A 19,060-nucleotide genomic window follows, 5' to 3' on the forward strand; every position below is an offset into this window, starting at 1 on the left:
AAATCTATTATGATTATCTAACCTCAAATTTCAATAGTAAAGAATGTTTTTAAATAAAGGAAGAAATATATTATTGCTATCCAAAACTATATTAAAAAGTAATAATCGCTTATGTAGTTATGAGAAGGGTATTATTCTTGGAATAGAAACATCCTGTGATGATACCGGTTGCGCAATTGTTGACACAGACGGTAATATTCTAGGAGAAGCACTCAACTCTCAACATTTAATTCATTTAAAGTACGTTTTAATCAAATTGAATTAATTTCTTTTCTAAAACTGCTACTTTCATCTTTCTTGATTTTGTTATTAAACTTTTAGACCATCGTGTTATGTAGTTTCCTTAAAAGTTATGCACGTTAATATGAAGCTTAAAACAAAATAATTCAAATAGGGTATTAGAATATCGTGAAAGTTAACTTCATACTTAGATTATTAATGCTATATATATGTGAAATGAGAAGTTGATTTTTTCAATATAGTAATTTCTATTTGTGAATCAATTTAGTGCATGTGTAATTGGTGTTTTCTTAGTTTTTCCCTCATTTTTCACTATAATAATTGTATATTCGTCTTTGGATTAGAAAATTTCATTATTTTTAGTAATGGAGGAATAATTCCTCCTATTGCACAAGATTTGCATAGAAATAATATAGAAAATGTAGTCAATGAAGCAATTAAAGCTGCTAATGTATCAATTGAAGATGTAAATGCCATAGCCACAACTGTAAAGCCTGGTAAGTTATTATTATTTGATTAATTTATAGTTTGTATTCCTGATAACAACTAAACTAATTTAAAACACAATGATTAATCCAATTTTTTATTACACTACAATATATATAAACAACCAGCAAATTTAAAGCATAATTTGTTATTTGGTTAAAACTTTTGATAAAAGAACTTTAAGGATTTTTTGATGACTGAATTTTGTTGCTGCCTATTATTTTCACATTCATTGAAGCCACATTTTTAAGATTGACATAAACTTATTGAAATGTTGTCATTGTGTATAAGTATAGCCAACTCAGTAACTTGATTGAAATTTTATAATGAACCTCACGTTCACCTTACCTCAAAAAGTGCTGCAACTATTGCTAGAGAAGGTTTTCACAAGTAGCAGTGGCAGAATTGCTGTTTTCTAATGTGTAAAGAAGCAACCAATTGATAAGAAGAAATAAAAAAATATCCAGTGGAATAAATTTTGTGAGTAAGCAATGATACTATGAAGAAATTTTTTAGAGCTTGAATCAAAGCCCTGATTGCCCATAACTGAATATGAACCCCAGCAAGAGTACAGTTAGTTAGAGATCATTTGGACTGTGAAGACCACCAGTGGTCAAATGAGATGATTTCATATTTTTCCTATTTGTTAAGTATCTATGTCTTCCAGTATACACAAGAGATTTTCAGAATCCTGTAAACTAGAGTAGGCAGATCATTAGTAGTATATATGTACACTGTGACACAAAGGATCTGTTGTGTCTTCTTTTCCCGCTGTGGTACTAGGGAACCTCAGTATTTACAGCTAAGTATTTAAAAAGTTCAGAATGTGTTTTGTCTTCTATTTCATACTCTCCTAGATGTAATGTTTTGGAGTTCCATAGTGTCTTACACTTCAAGAAAATGTAGATGGAGTTTTTGTCCTTTACCCAACAGAATCTGCTTGTTGCATTCTCTGCTAAATCTAACATTTCAGGTGTCGATTGAGGCAACAGTGCCCTGATAAGGGTCCTTTGGTAGTTTGCTCTTGCCTAAGTTGATACGTTCAACAACTCGTTTCAGTAATGATATGGAATAACATCAATACAGGAGGACCATACTGAAATAGTGATCATAGAAAGAGAGAATATTAATGCTGACAGGTACAATGTTGATATATTAGAACTATAATTTGTCCTGGAGTTGGAAGTCATGACAAAAAAAACAAAACTTCGATTTCATAATAAACAAAGTTTATACCAAAACCCAAAAATCAAAAAAATAAATATAAAGAGGTTTTAAAAGATTAAATAACTTCATAATTATTGTTGTAGTAGAATTCTTTATTGTTTTTGTTACAATTTATTCATATTTGACACTGTTTCTAAAGATTAACAATTTTGTAACATATACAGTCAGTTTCTGGTTATAATAAGGTATTTTTCAGTATAAAATATTAAACAAGTATAAGTAAGTAAAATATGTTGTAAAATATTATGAAGAAACTGAAGTATGTGGTTGTTGTGAAGTTTCTAGCGTAGGTGTAACTTCTGCATCTTTTTCTGCAACAGAATTACCCGATTCTGGATTTTGGCACTCATAGGAATCACAAGAAACATTACCACAATCTCCTCCAGACATTCCTTCAACGTCATTTTCATTTTCATCGTCAGCTGCTACAAAAACATTTTCATTTGAAATAGGTCAAAAGTTTCTAGCAAAAAAATCTGTAACTTCCATTTTTGATTTTAACATCTCAAAGCTATTAGTCTTAAGCTTCATAATGAGTGGTATATGTTGTTATTGTTATTATTTTGGTAAAGGAAAAATATCAAACGAAAAGGAATCAATGGAAAAGGATTTATTTGAAATCACCCTATCAATGTTTAGTGTTTCCTCCACTGGCCATAATACCAGCCAGAAGACCTGGAAAAAATTTAAGGGACTTTAAAGGAAGAAGGTTATAAAAAATATTGAAGAAGAATGTGGTACGTTCAAAAATTTAAGGGACTTTAAAGGAAGAAGGTTTTAAAAAAATGTTGTAGGTTCTGTTGGTAGAAAATTTATTTTCTAGCATGTCAACGATCCCCAGCATTCCTCGAAGCTGTGAAGAAAGTATTTAAACTTCACTTCACATCTTTGGAATATCCTGAAAAAGGAATTGAATTAAATAGATGACGATTATTTGTCGAAATTGTTACATAAAATGCCAAAATTGTGCACCGAAATACAACCACGCCAAAAATGAAACCTACAAACAAATATTAAATACAAAACTGCAGGACAATGCAAGGGATTGAGAACACGAGGTACTACATGAACGAAACACCGAAAGAGATTTGCAAGGACTCTACGAAAAAAAGAAACTCAACCTCAATTCTCACACTTGTAAGAGTAGATAGACATAAGTATTTATTTAGTTTCTTATTTCTTGGACCGTTTGATATATTAATGCTTCTAAGTGTTCTTGATTTTAGGTCTCTTCTGTTTTAAAATTAGTTTTTTTCAATAATTTGTGAAAGATTGATAAAAAATTGACGTTTCGACTTTTCTTTAAGCTTTTATTGAAATATATTTTGATAAATTATTAAATTATTAGAAAAACTAATTTTAAAACAGAAGAGACCTAAAATCGAGAACATTTAGAAGCATTGACATAAGGATTTAATGAAAAAAATATTCAAGGGACTAGTACTGGTTATAATTTTTAAAAAATTGATTTCTTTTCACATTTTTGAATCTTTGTACTTTCAAAAAACATCTAAAATTTCATAGCGAAATTCGAAATAGTAAGAAAATTATAATACTCGTAGTTCGAGTGCTCTACCAGCAGTTTGGAGCGATCGACAGCTGCTCTTTAACACGTTGAGTCCCAACCAAAATTGATAAACTTTCCCCTGGGCCCAAAAATTTTTTTGTGTTTTTACACTCCATACGATGTGTAGATCCAAGGAAAAATTTATTTGAGATAAAAAGTGCTAAGAAATTATGTTTTTTTTTTGTATGCGTCCATAGGCCCGCTCTGGGCCCGAGGGAAAGTTTATCACATTCCCTACGGTCCAGAAATTATTTACCCTTATAACCGGTACTAGTCCCTTAAATTAATCTTTTTTTGACATACCCATATATTCGCTGTTGTTTACTCTGGCATCAAATTCTTCTATAAGGTGCTCAGTTTCGCTCATGTCACTTTCGCTGCTGCTGCTGCTCGAAAGTATCAACGATACCGCCGAATTTAACAAATTTGGAGAACTTATCGATGCTTCCACACCAATCAGTTGTTGACAATCTTCGTTACTTTGTATCGATGAATTTCCTGCGGATTTTTGACCGCTTACCTTAAACATTTACCTGTTATAAAAATAAACAGAACCGTCGTTCATGCTCATACCTGAGTTTGTATCGAAGATTCCGATGTAGAACTACATATTGAATTATTACTGGATACGTTTTTGTTATTACAAGCACAAGGTTCTATCGCATTAGTATTATCTCCTGAAGTATTCTTATTATTCACATCACCGGCTGCTAAATGCGGATTATCAGTTGATACGGATTTCTCGGGAGCGTCTGCCTTCGAAGTTGATGGTGGAAAATTGCAGTTATCACCTGCAGTTGCTATTAAATACAGAAAACGGCATAAGTCCGACAACGCTGTCGAAAAAGATTAAAACGAAGCATGTTCGTGCTTCAGACAGTTGTGTCTGTGTCACGATAACACGTGAGCGTCTAGTAGACGCGTTTTCAAAATGAATAACCGAACAAGTTCAAGCTTCAAGAAAAAGTTTTTTTGTTTCGTTTGAAAGTATGTTTATCGAATTTCAACAAAAATTTCCCAACTCGCCGCTACCAAATCGTTCCGCAGTGTGAAAGACGTACCAGAAATTCTTAAAAACGGGCTCTGTTGCCGACGCCCCGCGTTCTGGACGACCGGTATCTACGGAAATATGGTAAAAGTGACGCTGGCGTTAGTTAAGCAGCGACCATCCTTCCTATTTAACCTTGGCAATGTAAATAGCTTAAACTAGGAAAATTGTATGGCCCTCGAGTCAGATAGAATCAAATATGGGGCAAATTAGTTTCGTGTGAATCAAATTATTTTAAATTTACTCGTATGATTTCAATATATCCTACTTTCTATTGAATACAATATAAAACAACGAATATATTGTCTCTCTGAATGTGACTGTTACTATCATTAAAAAAATAAATTTTATGGTCAGATACAAAACAATTTGAACAACTTGTTGGTATCAACCAATTTGTAGTGCAGCGAGAATCGAGAAAACTCCAAATCTCCGGTCGTTCTTTACGACTATCAATTTTACCGCTCGGGTCTCCTCCACGCGCTTCACGAGGATGATACCGCAGATTGGAATTTTGTGAGTGGTACCTTGGATGCAGTCAGGATGATCTGCAATTCCATTTTGTGGTCGGATAAAGCAACCTTTAAGCTGAACGATCAATCGTTATAAATCCTTGTTCCGGAATGACAAAACCCTCAAGTCTTCACTAAAGAAGAATTAAACCTGTCTGGGGTGTGTGTGTGTGTGTGTGTGTGTGGAGGTCTCGTGAGTCCGTACTTTTTTGAGGATCACGTGGTGGGCCATAGTTATCTGGAAATGCTTAAAAATTTACGTGTGCAAATAGACAACGATCCAACACTCGCAAACAGCCGTTATTTCAGGATGAAGTATCTTGATGTTCATTTTGGAGAATGGATAGACAGACTTTGTTATTTTCCTGTGGGGCCTTCTCAAGGCTCGCGTTTTTTCAAGAGGATCACGCACTCTTTCTGACCTCCGAACTGCAATTGAAGAAGAATTTTGAAAGTCTTCGTTTGATTTGCTTAGCCTGATCTGCCTCTCCGTTGATAAACGTTGCCGTAAAAGCATCGATCAATTTGAACACTTACAGTAACCCTTTTTGTAATTTCTTTTAATAAATTCATTTTGTCTAACTTATGCCGAACGGAAACATCAAACTATTATGCTGAAATAATTTTTTTAGTACTTTACCTGACACGTTTTTAACGATTGGTACTAATTTATCGGTATTTGTTTTAACTACTCGATCTTTAACTTCGTTTCCTTTGGTAGCATGTTGGCATTGTGCAGCTTTTAATTGATTTATGTACCACTGTTGGTCCCTGCATTTTTGATAGAATGTTGGAGCTCTCACTTGAAACCTTTGAATGAAATTAGTTTCTTCGTCAAAAAACCGTAATCGACCAAGCGTTTCTCAGGTAATAAAAATTAAAATGTTTGTTTTGAAATTGAAAACCAAAATTTTAACAAATTCCTTGCTAAAAGCTAACAGACAAGATTTTTTGCAACGATAGTCAATTCTTCAATTATTATTTCTATATAAAGAAATGCTGATTTAGATTTTGTTATTAATAGTTTGGAAAAATATTTATTTTCAAACTCAAATGAAATTTCAATTACGAGGTGTCACTTTTATGTAACGGACTAGCGCTGCTACAGGAAAAGTACGCATGCACCAAAGATTATCTATTCTATCTATCAGCTATTTAGCCTGACGTCTACTTTTTCGAATGCGATGTCTACCGTGTTTGTAGACAAACCAGTAAAGCCGTGGCCTTCGTTTTGTTATGTTATGACACATGAAATTTGGAAAAATTGTAACTTAAACTTATAATTTATTGAAACGACTGGATGGCAATGAATATTTGTGGCATCTAGGTATTTTTAAGTGGTTTTCAAGATGACGGACAAGATGTTTAAGATAATTAACGTTCGGGTCGCCCTTCCACGTCAAGATATCGACAAAAACGCTAATATTGTTCAATCTGACCGTCGGCTAAGTATTCGTAAGACGAATCTATAAATAATGTGTGCGGCGAAAAGTGTGCAAAAACGTTGCCCAAAATCCTCGTATTTGAACAACAAGAGATTGAATATTGAATATTGCATCGTGCGACTTATACCTCTTTCCTAAGGTCAAATCTGCATCAAAAAGAACACAATTTGAGCGTGTTAAAGCTGTGAAGAAACTGACAAAAAAAGACGTCGATGTAACCCCTTTTTTCTTTTAATATGACGATGCACAAATCTGGCATTCTCTGTAGCAATTTCGACAAATAATCGTCGTCTATTTGGTCCCATTTATTCTTCAGGATGGTGGTGGGAAGAGAAACTAAAACCCTGCTTTCTGATTTCCCTGTCCAATTTGTCCCCCAACAACTCGATCGGGTTGAAGTCGGGCGACTATGACGGCTGAATCATTACTTTCAGTATATTCTTTCTTTTCGATTATTTCAAATACTTTTTGCGCAGCTTCGAATAATCTTGGGGATCGTTGTCATGGCTGACGGAGGAAACTTAAGCGGGTTAAGGTCGGGCGAGGTTGATAGCCAAACCATTACTTTCAGTAAATTCCTTCATGCGCTGACCACATTTATCTTTAATATTTTTTTATAGCCTTCTTCCTTCAAAATTGCTTCAATTTCTATCAGATCTCCAGTCGCCTTTCCTCCAAAAGATCCGAAAAGTTGCTAGAATCCCATCTCTATGTTCAAAATTAGAGATTTACAATTAGTTCTATCCAAATCAACGATTTTTGATAAACGTATGTTTACATAAACTATTCTTATTCAATGTTTTACGAGGGAGGTTCCAAAATTTTTGCCGCTATTAATTATGAATCTCGTTACAGGAAAATTTTATCAAAAAAGCTTTAACACTTTTTAAATTCAATTTTCATAAAAGAAACTTATTTTAAAAATCATTTTATAAAAGAGATTGAGTTTAATCAATTATATGAACTTTATAACAACTTACTTGAGTACCAAGGTGTCGTTGATCAAATTTAAATACCCCTCGCTTGCCAATAGATCTAATCTAAAGAATCTATTGTAACCCCAACACTCTCCTACTTCAAAATCAGACGCAAACTCCCTCACGATATTTTTGGAAGGGTCTCTACTCACTTGATGTATCATCTCAACTCTGTATTCATATTTGGACGTTTCGGGATAGCCTGCAATAACGTGTTGATTCGCATTTGTGTACAGAATCTTTTTTTATTTCGTTATACGAGGTCTGGCTATTGAATAACGAGACTGCGCGCTTAGCGGGCGCCTTAGACGGGTGGGATAAAAAAGGAGTAGTGTGTTGGGTATCTACGTATCTTGTCTATGCACGTCCCAAAACACGTTTCCGTCACTATTATAGTATTTGTGTAATAGCGGTTTGTAACGAACGTCTCTTTTTCTCGTGCCGAAAACCATGAGCAACGTATCAATCTCAAATTTCTCGTGAAATTGAAAAAAAAACGCAGACTGAGTGCTATAAATTGTTGCAAGAGGCCTATGGGGACAATTCTCTATATCGTGCGCTTGTTTTTGAGTGATGTAATCGCTTTAGTGAGGGCCGAAAGAACACTGAAGATGACCAGCGCCCAGGTCGCCCTGTGATTGTTTCAACTCCGGAAATAGTGACCAAAATCAACCAAATTGTGCGTGCAGATCGTCGAATAAGCATCCGGATGATTGCCGAGACTGTAAACGTCGATAAAAAACGGTTAGAAATTTTTTTTTTTAATTATTTAACATTTTCGAAATTTTTGGACACATGCAGCCCTCCACTAAAAAAATTATATTTCTAAGTTTAAGAGAGTCAAATCTAATATTTTTGGAATTTGGACAAATAACACTTACACCTTTCAAAATCTGTGAAGACCTTGACAAAAATTTATACAGGGTGTTCAGAAAAAGGTGCCGAATTTCGCCATCTAAAAACTTCGAAAAATTAATTTTTTCAAGTGGCAACCCCCATTTTTTTCTTTATCATTGGATTCTACTCTTTAAATTAAAGGGACTTTAATGTTTTTTTTATTATTTATTATTAAAATACTTTAGTCAATTAAAAAATATTTGAAACACTACACTAAGAGGAGAAGAACAAAAATTGAACTAAAGTAAATGTTCGAAATGGTTGCCCCCAACTTCCAAACATTTTTGGATTCTTCTTAAAAATCCGTTTCAGTTTTTTCAAGTTTCTACAAAATTCAAAGCGTAGAATCCAACGGTAAAGAAAAACATTTGAAAAAAATTAATTTTTCGAAGTTTTTGAACACCCTATATAAATTTTTGTCAAGGTTTTCAAAGATTTTGAAAGCTGTAGGTGTTATTTGTCCCAAAAATCTCAAAAATATTGGACCTGACTCACTTAAACTTAGAAATATAATTTTTTTAGTGGAGGGCTGCATGTGTACAAAAATTTCGAAAATGTGAAATAATTTAAAAAAATGGTGGAATTTATAAAGTTATATTGAAATTTTGTGTAGATTCCAAAAATTTACAAAAACCATAGAATTCCGTTTAAAACAACGAAGTTTGGATCCTGGAAGTTTCAGAAAACTGGAATTTTAGCATTTAGCATTTCGGAAAACCCATGCAAGCAAATTTTCAGGACACTAGTCGCAGTACTTTCCCATATACATATCGATTCAGCTCGTCGTGAAGGACCCTGTACACCAGCTAACTTTTAATTTGAACACAAAAGCAATTAGGAGAAAATAAAGTAAAGGATTATTAGATGGATTGTGGAAAGGTGCATGTGTGTGATTTTGAAAATTGAATTTTACCTGCAGTCAATTCAAGAAAAACGGATAAATAATTTGTTCGTACAACTCCGTTGCCTTCCGGATACACTTTAAGTCTCCAACAGAGTCCGTTACAGTACAAAGGATTGGAGTAAACAGGATCTGATTTTCTTTGGAGTTGAGAAAAAGGATACATCACATAAGTACTTGAATCGTACGGAGGTACTATTTCACTAAAATAAGTGTTTCATTTTTAGGGAAAATTATTGATCATATTTTTTGGAAAATTGGTATATAGAGGTTTTCCGAGCAACTTGCATTATTTAAAATGTTTCAATTGTATTTGACTGTTTTTCTTAATGGAACACGATAAATTTCAATGAAATTTTACTCGATATAGTCCGTTCAATATAGACATTTAAAATAACAAAAGTTCCCATAATGCAAAATATTGGTGGAGAGCTGGGATTTACCATTACAAATAATGTTTGAAAAATCCCCATCAATCCTGTGTGTACTACAAAAGTTATTCAGGGTAAAAGCTCAAAATTAAGGTTTTTTTTTTGGATTTTTCTCGAAAACAGTAAGTTTTATCATAAAAAAACCTAAGACCAAAGTTATAGATCCTAAGATTTACCATTCCTGAAATATCGCGATTCTAAGAGTAACAATACCTTATTATTGATATTGGGTTAACTATTGTTATGATTTCTCTTAGATATTTTAATCAGATTTATAATCTTGAAAGTCTACTTCAACAGTCATGTCTTCTTCTTCTTCTTCTTTCGTTGGTCTTTTCATTAAAATCGCAGGAATCTTCCTCTATGAACACATCTTTTTACGTCTTTTTACCGCCACATTTGGCACCACAACCTTCTCTGCAATTGCAAAAAATAGTGTTGATGAGTTCCAGAGTATTATCTATCAATTTCCAATCCCTTTCTTCAATTCGAGACAATCCGTTTTTGCTTGCAAGCTCCCTTTTCGTTTTCTTCTAGCCAAAAGTTAGGCAAACACAACCCCTCGCAACCGACACAACCCCAGCCTTGCAGAGGAGTAATTCCTATATCAGGGCCCACTCCAACAAACCCTTCTCCTTATCATACTAAATTTTATCCAATGAATCTCTCTCTCTTTCTCCCTGGTATTTATACTTGTCTTAAGTGCTCGATATGTACAATGAAACCTGGTTAATTAGGATCTCCAGGGACCAGGGCCCATATGTATGGGTTTCCAATAATCCAGTTTTCCAATTAAGCATTTTTGGAGGTGGCAATGCATATTTTTGATGTTATGAATTTATTGTAGGTAAGAATGTATATACATAATGTATTGCGTCAAAAAAAAACAATACGGTAAAGTTTATGACTTAAAGTGATCGGTTATGTTTGTAATTGGTTGCTAGTTGTTGAAACCTGTTTCTCGATAGAATAAATTTGATCAAAAATATTAGAATTATCAATATTTGACATTTCGAAATACTTGTGTAAAGTTTCTAAAGCTTCCATTGCCTCACGCTTTGAAATTTTTACTGGAGTCTCTTCACAGTCTTCTTCTTCTTCTGTGTCCAAAGAAGAATACATAGCAACTATGTCATCATCATTGAGCTGCTCTGAAATGAGTACATGATCATCCATAGAAACGAAATCCTGAAAAGTCGCCTGCTGCTCATTTAAGTCATTCCTACATGTGGTAAATATTCTATCCCATTCTGGAACCGTTGCACAGATCTCCAGCTTCTCTTGTAGGCTCTCAGGTTCAGGTACATTCGTCGCTTTGAATCCAGTTTTTTTGCAAATTTCATGGACTGGAGAAAAATCCAAAAATCCTTAAATTTTAACCTTTAATCCTTAATAACTTTTGTAACACATAGGATCGATGGGGATTTATCAAACTCTATTTGTAATGGTAAACTCCAGCTCTCCACCAATATTCCGGCTGTTCCATAGAAATTTTTCACAGTGTATACAGGTTGAACCAATTTAGAAATATGACATAATCGTTGATTTTGTTATAAGGCAACAATTATCATTTTGATGGATAATTTTATGTGGTTTATTAATTGCCAAATGCCATAACTTTCAGGTAAACTAGACGAGATTGCAACAACAAAAAATTGTGAATAAGTAGTCATAAAATGTCACCTCCGTAAGATACACTATTAAAATAATCATAATTCTAAATAAATTACCTATGGAAATCCGCCGGAACCGCAGCTGTTACAAAACTTGTCATCGGCTTTTTTCTTATAGTATTAATCATTCTAGACAATTCCCCCTTCTTGGATATGAGCTCTGATTTAGTACACGTATGTAATTGGTGCTCTATCTCGTGTAAGAGGTGTTCCAATTGTTCAGTTTCCTATGACAGGTGTGTTAATATTGATAGAGAAAACTAAGAACAGAAACTTCAAAGTGTACCAAGCATTCATAAATTTAGAAAAACCTCTTGATCGAGAACCCAGAGAAATAACAAAGAAGTAATAAGGAGTCTATATTATCTGGTCTGAGAAAAGAAGATTGTCAACAAAAAAAAAATAATGGTGGTGTTATTAAAACTGTTAGAACTCATACTGAAGGGGCAACCTAGGCGGTTATATTAACCTTTACAAATGCTCTGGGGATCTTCGTGGCGTCCGGCATCTACAGATATAGACAAAAAAAACTGACAAGATGACACGGGTCGAAGGAAAGGGCGATAGAGCTACCATGGATCTCAAGGTACAGGGGATTCAGAGGCAATGAATGTGGAAAATCCCTATTCGAGATTGAATCATACCTGAAGTTGTGGAAAAACTTGACTAAATTCGACATTAGGATTGATACTGTAGAGTTTATCATCCATGAACAACTTCTTTATTACAAAATTTTCACTACAAAAGAAACATGGATTCACTTTTACACTACTGAAAGGTGTCGTCTAAAGAGTGGAGAATGAAGAGGCGCCAGTCAAAGCGAAGACAACAAGGGCGGCGGGTCATATTATTTATTATTGTGGACTGCTGTAAATTGTATTTCTGCACGCACAACGTTTCATAATTCTGCATACTACTGTAACCTTCTGAAAATATACGTGAAACGAAGTGCGATTCTTCTTCAGGAAATCGCGCGCCCTTATACAACGGGTCTCTCGCTCGATACAGTATCAGAACTGCGGTGGGAGGTATTAAAACATCCCCCCTTCAGTTCGTAATTATTACCTAGCGACTACCACTGAAAGAAATCCTCGGAGGTCAAAAATTCAACACCGTCGACAAGGTATTGTCCGAGTTGCCCTAGGGATTCTTCGATACTCGCATCAGAAAGCTTCCGGAGATATTGCAAAAATGTGTATCTAGTGAAGAGAATTACCTAAAAAAACTGTTATGCATGAAGAGCGTGATTTTAACGCTTTACAGCTCAGAAACGACATTTTAGAACCACTCGGAGTCTTAGTACTCGATGGTACTGATGGAAAAATTGATAATATTTTGAAATTTACCTGTGTAAGAGAATCCTTTTGTCCCATCAAAGTCAACAATTTACTTTTCAATTGCGAATCCAATCTGGATATCATCAATTCAACGGCATTTCTAATTTCTCTAACTCTCTCGTCTTTCGCCGATCGAACGGAATCAACGTTTCGTTCTACTTCTTGCACTATACTTATAAGTTCCATCAACCTTATAAGCAATTATTTCATTTTGAGAATACGAAAGAAAATCTCTACATTATTTTTACTGCGCTGTTTATTTTTGTAACGAGAGAGTAATAAAACCTAATTTCTTATGCAAAACTTAGTACGGCCATTTTAAATACTTTGACTTCCATGTGTGTAACTGAATATAACACGGCGCTGCTCTAAACCGAATACTCTCTCATTTATAAAAATAGTGTTCAGAAACATTCCATTGCTGTATTATAATAGATAATAATGTCAATTACAAAAAAAATCAGCCACAACTAACTTTGGTCATAAAAGGATGAAAAAATTTAGTTTCTTTGTCATCAGAGAGTAAATTTATATTAGTCGCGTTCACATTTTCTTTGACGTACTACAAAGTATCGTCAAATTATCACTTCATTGCTTCAAATTCACCTCAGACGTTCTTTGAATCTTATTTTATGCATTAGTTTCGTAACTTTCTTTTTACGTCACTTCAAGGTCCCATCTTCCTGTTTGGCGTTTTCGAAGGTGTCTTAAGACCTCGTTAATGAAGGAAAAGAAAAAAATGTAAACAACTGATTCTTCGACACGTGTAATACGTTATCTAAACACACTCGTGTGGATCTTAAAGAATGTTTATTACCCATAATGGATGAATCCTTATACGCGTGAGAAGATTCTACATTCCAAGTAAACGAAGTTTCGTATGATACGGCAAAAACAGCATTAAAACTACCCGCCGTAAACTGGAGTGCGCATTATCTGGTTGATAAGGGGTTTTTTACTAAATCATACACCATCAGCATACAGGCTGAATATCTTCAAAGAACTGCATAGTAAACGAAATGACCATGCGAAAACCTCAGATTTAGTGCACGTATATAATTGGTGCTCTATCTCGTGTAAGAGGTGCTCCAATTGTTCAGTTTCCTATGACCTATTGATCGAGCACCCAGAGAAATAATCAAAGAAATAATGGGGAGTCTATATTCTCTAGTCTGAGAAAAGAAGATTGTCAACAAAAAAAAATAATGGTGGTGTTATTAAAACTGTGAGAACTCATGCTGAAGCTGCAACATTGGCGGTTATACTAACCTTTACAAATGCTCTGGGGATCTTCGGGGCGTCGGGCATCTACAGATACAGACAAAAAAAACTGACAAGATGACACGGATCGCCCGGAACGAGCGATAGAGCTACCATGGATCTCCGACCACAGGGGACTCAGAGGCAATGGATGTGGAAAATCCCTATTCGTATGATACGTCAAAAACAGCATTAAAACGATTTAAAAAAAATTAGTGATAACTACCGGGCATAAACTAGTGTGCGAATTATCTGGTTGGTAAGTGGTTTTATACTAAATCATACACCATCAGCATACAAGCTGAATATCTTCAAAGAACTGCATAGTAGACGAAATGGCCGTGCGAAAACCTGCAGTGGACTGATGACTTTAAACCCGTTATAAAAAATATTGTTGCCATTTGTAACACATATGGCTCCCGTATGAATTTCTTAGCAGGAGTAGGCTTCTGCGGAGGACACTCCGAAATAAGCGAATTTATCTCGTTTAGGGAACATGCTTCAATGTATTTGCTGTGATTTAATGTAATCTCAATCTGTTCAGAGCAAAGTTGCCATACAAGCCATAAAGGCCGAAACGGCGTGCTCTAGACTTGTGCTGGAGTATAATGATGAGTGATAACGGCAAGATCCAGCTCGTTTGGGCGTCCGGTCACTCGCCTAACAAGGGCAATGACGAAGTAGAATCGCTCGCCAGATTGGGATCGGCAAATCCACCTATGGGCCTAGAATCTATTCTTGATGTAGTCAAAAATGTTGGTGTTACGTCTCTCAACGATCTGCTTGTAATGTAGGTTCTGTGTAAATCGATAGAGACCCCTGGCACGAGACAAGCTAAGGCACACTTAGATGATTCTTTTGCCCGTCTTACCAAACAAAAACTCCAAGTAAATAGGCGCGAAATTCGACTGGTGACTGGACTTTTATCCAGACACAGTCATCTAAGACGCTATCTCCACACTATGGGCAATTGGTAATAGGGCATGACAGCTTATCGTAAGGTCTATGTGCTTATCAGTCCTTAGCCGCCCGCTATCCTGCTATTTAACTATTATACCGAATCATTTAATATACAAATCTGTACCAGGTTGAATCTGCGTCACTTAAATGGTGTTACAACAAAAAATGTGTTTACATCCAGTTTAGATAAATTTGAAAACTGTTTGGATAAGTTTCGTGACCGAAGTTTTTGATTGATAATGGGCCGTAACTATTCACTATTATAATGAAAAATCAGAGTCATTGATAGGAGTACATCATACCTTCTTCTGAGTTGTACTACTTCGTCTTTTATTTGGGAAACATGTTGATCGTAAACCTCATTCAAAGGTTTAAAGGTGTGACCGGAATGAGTACCTCCCCAAAGGGCGCATTGATGACATATACAACAACGGCACGTCCAACAATAAACTGATAATTTTTCTAAATGCGTAGTACATTTATCTCTTTCGATATCGGTCGGTTTCGACATACCAGTAACGGATTGCAAGCAGTCAAGTTGTTGGGTAACCTCTTCTACCCATCGACAATTTACGAGTTCGTGAAGATGCAGAGACGCTCTAGAAAAAAAAAATACCAAATTTAATTTCTTTGGAAATACTTTTGGATATGCCCGGCTCAGATTTATAATAAAAATATGTTAAAATGGCGTTTTCGTGGTTCTAGAATCCATTAATCGATATTCCAGATGTCAGAAGTACTTCCGGTCCGGCTTTTCGAATTGGATTCATGAATTACTATTTATTGACTATGATATCGTATAACAACTTAATCTCAGTTAAAACCTAACCTAAGTAAACCTAATCTAACCAGAAAATGGATCCATTCCATGGTTTGTTCAACGACATCAAGAATATCAGTGTCCAATTCGATTTCAAATGAATGTTGAAATAATAAAAAAGCAAAAAATAATGCCCTAAGTAACACATCACTTAATAAATCGATTTTATTCATCAATACGCTTCTCTAACTTCTCGATGTGGTGCTTGTAGAAGGAGAGCTGAATCTCTTACCGGCGAGCTTTTTTGAGATCAGCGAATAGCCAATAGTCACTGGGTGACTGGGTGCTAGATCTGGACTATACGGTGGATGAGCAAGCAATTCGAAGTTTAATTTAACATCGTTACCATCGACTTGTGAATCGGTGAATTCTTTTGGTGAAACAGTGGTTTTTTTTCGTCATATGAGGCCGTTTTCCCTTGATTTTTGCATTCTAATCAACTCTATGTAGTATTCGCGATTGATTGTCTCTCCCTTTTGATAGTCGTTGAACAATAATCCATGCCGATCCAAAAATACTGAAGCTGTAACCTTCACAGTTGACTGGGGCCTTTGGAGGCTTCGAACGTGGTTCACCGGCTGTAGTCCACTCAGATGATGATCGTTTTGATTCCGGAGTGATGGATCCATGTTTCATCCATTTTCACATATCGATGCAAAAAATCTGATTTATTACGTGTAAATCGTTTAAATCAGTTTGTATCAGTAAATGAGATTTTTTTAAAGTTGATGGCTTAAAACTTGGGTCACCATCTTCAATTAACTTATCGTGTTGATTTACAACAACTTCCGACCTAGAATCCTGACTTCTTAATCGATTTGGAGGCTTTGTACGATAGGTCTGTTGACCGAAGACAAATTTGAAAACTGGATAGTTTGTTTGGACTTGGTTGTATTGCCTTTTGTTTGTGCCAAACAAAAATAATCACTTAGATATGATCCTTTGGTTCGGTTCAAATCATGGGTATAGCAAATGGCATATCTCTGGGTTCTTGTTTACCCAACCTAATAGCAATTCACGCACGTTATACATCATTATGTGAAACCCAGGATTCATCTTGATTCCTCAAAGGAAATCCAAAATAATCTAAGTAATCAATTAATGGATTGAAATTTTACAAAAGGGTAACTGTAAGTGCTCAATTTGACGCCCCTCTGGATCGTATCTCAACGGAAAGACAGATCCGGCGAAGCATCTCAAGCTGTCCGCGAAGAGTTTCTTCAATTAGAGTTCGGAAGCCGGAAAAGATACGTGGGTCTCTTGAAATAACGCGATCCTTGAGAAAGTCCAAAAGGAAGAAATCATAGGGTGTCAGTTACATGACCGTAAGGGCCACTCAACGAATCCTCATCTGCCTATCCACTCTTCAAAATTAATATTAAGGTACTCCCGCACTCGCGTAGTACGGCGAAGCTCCATCCAGTATAAAATGAAGAATGGTCGTGAGTCAGTGTTTTTTTAAACGCGTCTACTCGACTAACTCGAGCACGTGTTATCATGACCCAGACACAACTGTCTGAAGAACGAACATGCTTCGTTTTCATCTTTTCGACAACGTTGTCAAACGTATGCCGATCTCTGTATATTGTTAGTGATACAACACAAAGTTCGTGTGACAAAAACAGTGTTCAACAGTGATATTCTTCATTCGACAGCTCTAATCCTATCATTTGTAATTAAACTTGTTATTTGTGTCCAAAACATTTATATTCAGGACGACGCTATTGAACATCATCGGACATTTGGTACCAACATATATATGCCGTCGTTCGAACATTACGGTTTACGTCCTCCAAGTTTCCCAAGTTAAAAATCAATTATTTGGAAAAAATGTTGTGGTTATAATCTTCAATTTATTTTGACTTCACTCATTGCTTTCATTAAGTGCTTAAATCTGTCCATCTTTTGTGTTTATTTAATAATCTGTTTGGCCCCATTTTGTCCTTGCTTATTTGCGGCCATTTTGTAGATTATAGAACTTAAAAATTATATTAAAATATACATATATTTATACTTTATTATGAGTTATGTTAATTATTTTACCTGCAATGAGGGCACTGGGATCTTTGTTCCGTCAACCATCTTCTGATACAAACGTAACAACATAGTTTGGAGCAATGCGGACAAAGATGAGCGTCTCGAAGTTTTTCCATGCAGATAAAACATCTAAAGACTTCGGTTAAAGTTGATTCGGAATTAGTATTGAAACAATCCATGATTTTGAGTTTTTTTTAAGGTATTAGTACAAAAAAGGAGTTGTAGAAAAAATTATTATTGTCATTAACTTGACATGTACTGGATGTAAATAGTACCTACTTGCGTGACAATTACGTTCTTTGACTGTAAAATGTTGTACATTTTAAAATATAAGTAACCAATGAGTTTTGGTGTCGAATGTCAATTTTAAAAGAAAATTATTCAAATTCAACAAAACAATTGAGAAAATTGAAAAGAAGTATGGTCAGTCAATTCAAAACTTGTCTTATCCAAATACCCAATAACAACGCTTAATTCGGCATCACGTGATTATAACCTTCTTAACGAATCTTTGTAATAATTTATGAGGAATTTAAAGGTTTTCTTGTGAATAGATTCGATTGTTTAACTAATGTGGTACTTGCAGAACTAAAAAACCTAACCTAACCTAACCAAAAAAAGCCAAGCCAGCCTAAGAAATCGAAAAAGGGAAACAAAAGATATGTCATAGTTTTTTGGAACGCAGTATAGTTCATGTATATATTTTTTATTCTCGGGTATTCTGCTAAAAGTCTTCTAGATTTTCAGTATGTGGGTGCCAAAAATTGACCCAAAGAGATATTCGTGCATTTCATGCTAATTTTTACTCCAATGAAATAAAGATATCAAAAGACGCTTTCTTACTTAAGTTTATGTCAGAAAAAAACCTACAAGAAGCAGGAATGTAAAGGAAAACAGTAGTAAAAAAGGCGATGCTGCAAAATACTTCGTTACATTTTCAGTTACAAGTGTAGAAGAATACTTTTATGCGAATCTTGTTTATTTCAAAAGAAAATTGCTCGGGAATATGTCTTAACAGACCAACTGGAAAACGCAATTTTCAATTGACTACAAACAACAACTCACACCATAATGACAAAATAGTTGAGGTTAATGTTAAGTAAACAACGTAAAATTTAGACCGGAAATGTTATTGACAGTCAGGAACTGTCAGTGTTGCCAAGACAAAAATATAAATAGCAACCCTCGTACATTATTTAAATGCGTAAAACCAAAAACGAAATGTCATATCTATCGTCCTGT

The 19,060-nt window shown here is 35.0% G+C and overlaps 2 protein-coding genes across 3 annotated transcripts in view; one reads left to right on the forward strand and one right to left on the reverse strand.

Moving 5' to 3' along the window:
• LOC130901748 (tRNA N6-adenosine threonylcarbamoyltransferase, mitochondrial) overlaps nucleotides 1-19,060 on the forward strand; it is a 26,571-nt gene continuing 7,511 nt past the window's right edge. Inside the window, exons 1-2 of the mRNA XM_057813320.1 lie at nucleotides 1-240; nucleotides 604-737. Coding sequence (XP_057669303.1) covers nucleotides 44-240; nucleotides 604-737 — 331 coding nt within the window. The 5' untranslated portion in view covers nucleotides 1-43. The remainder of the gene's footprint in view (nucleotides 241-603; nucleotides 738-19,060) is intronic.
• On the reverse strand, nucleotides 2,031-18,116 carry LOC130901747 (E3 ubiquitin-protein ligase TRIM37-like). 2 transcript variants are annotated; one of them, XM_057813319.1, is made up of 11 exons: nucleotides 17,825-18,116; nucleotides 15,264-15,560; nucleotides 12,751-12,931; nucleotides 11,462-11,631; nucleotides 9,313-9,503; nucleotides 7,506-7,704; nucleotides 5,721-5,890; nucleotides 4,094-4,320; nucleotides 3,824-4,040; nucleotides 2,325-2,378; nucleotides 2,031-2,264 (listed from the first exon to the last, which is right to left on the reverse strand). In XM_057813319.1, exons 1-11 carry the CDS (start codon nucleotides 17,995-17,997, stop codon nucleotides 2,197-2,199), a joined length of 1,947 nt encoding a protein of 648 aa, XP_057669302.1. In that variant the 5' UTR covers nucleotides 17,998-18,116; the 3' UTR covers nucleotides 2,031-2,196. The 2 variants fall into 2 exon arrangements, with proteins under 2 accessions (XP_057669302.1, XP_057669301.1); XM_057813318.1 differs by having other exon boundaries at nucleotides 2,031-2,378.

Source organism: Diorhabda carinulata, chromosome X (assembly GCF_026250575.1).
Source record: "Diorhabda carinulata isolate Delta chromosome X, icDioCari1.1, whole genome shotgun sequence".
Taxonomy (NCBI): domain Eukaryota; kingdom Metazoa; phylum Arthropoda; class Insecta; order Coleoptera; family Chrysomelidae; genus Diorhabda; species Diorhabda carinulata.

Excerpts from the sequence above, each read along its gene's own strand:
- LOC130901747 (XM_057813318.1), bottom strand. The coding sequence starts at position 17,997 with ATGGATTGTTTCAATACTAATTCCGAATCAACTTTAACCGAAGTCTTT. Across the intron at positions 15,561-17,824 it reads TCCCAGTGCCCTCATTGCAG|AGCGTCTCTGCATCTTCACG; the intron begins GTAAAATAATTA and ends TTTTTTTTCTAG. Across the intron at positions 9,504-11,461 it reads GTTCCGGCGGATTTCCATAG|TGAAATAGTACCTCCGTACG; the intron begins GTAATTTATTTA and ends CACTTATTTTAG.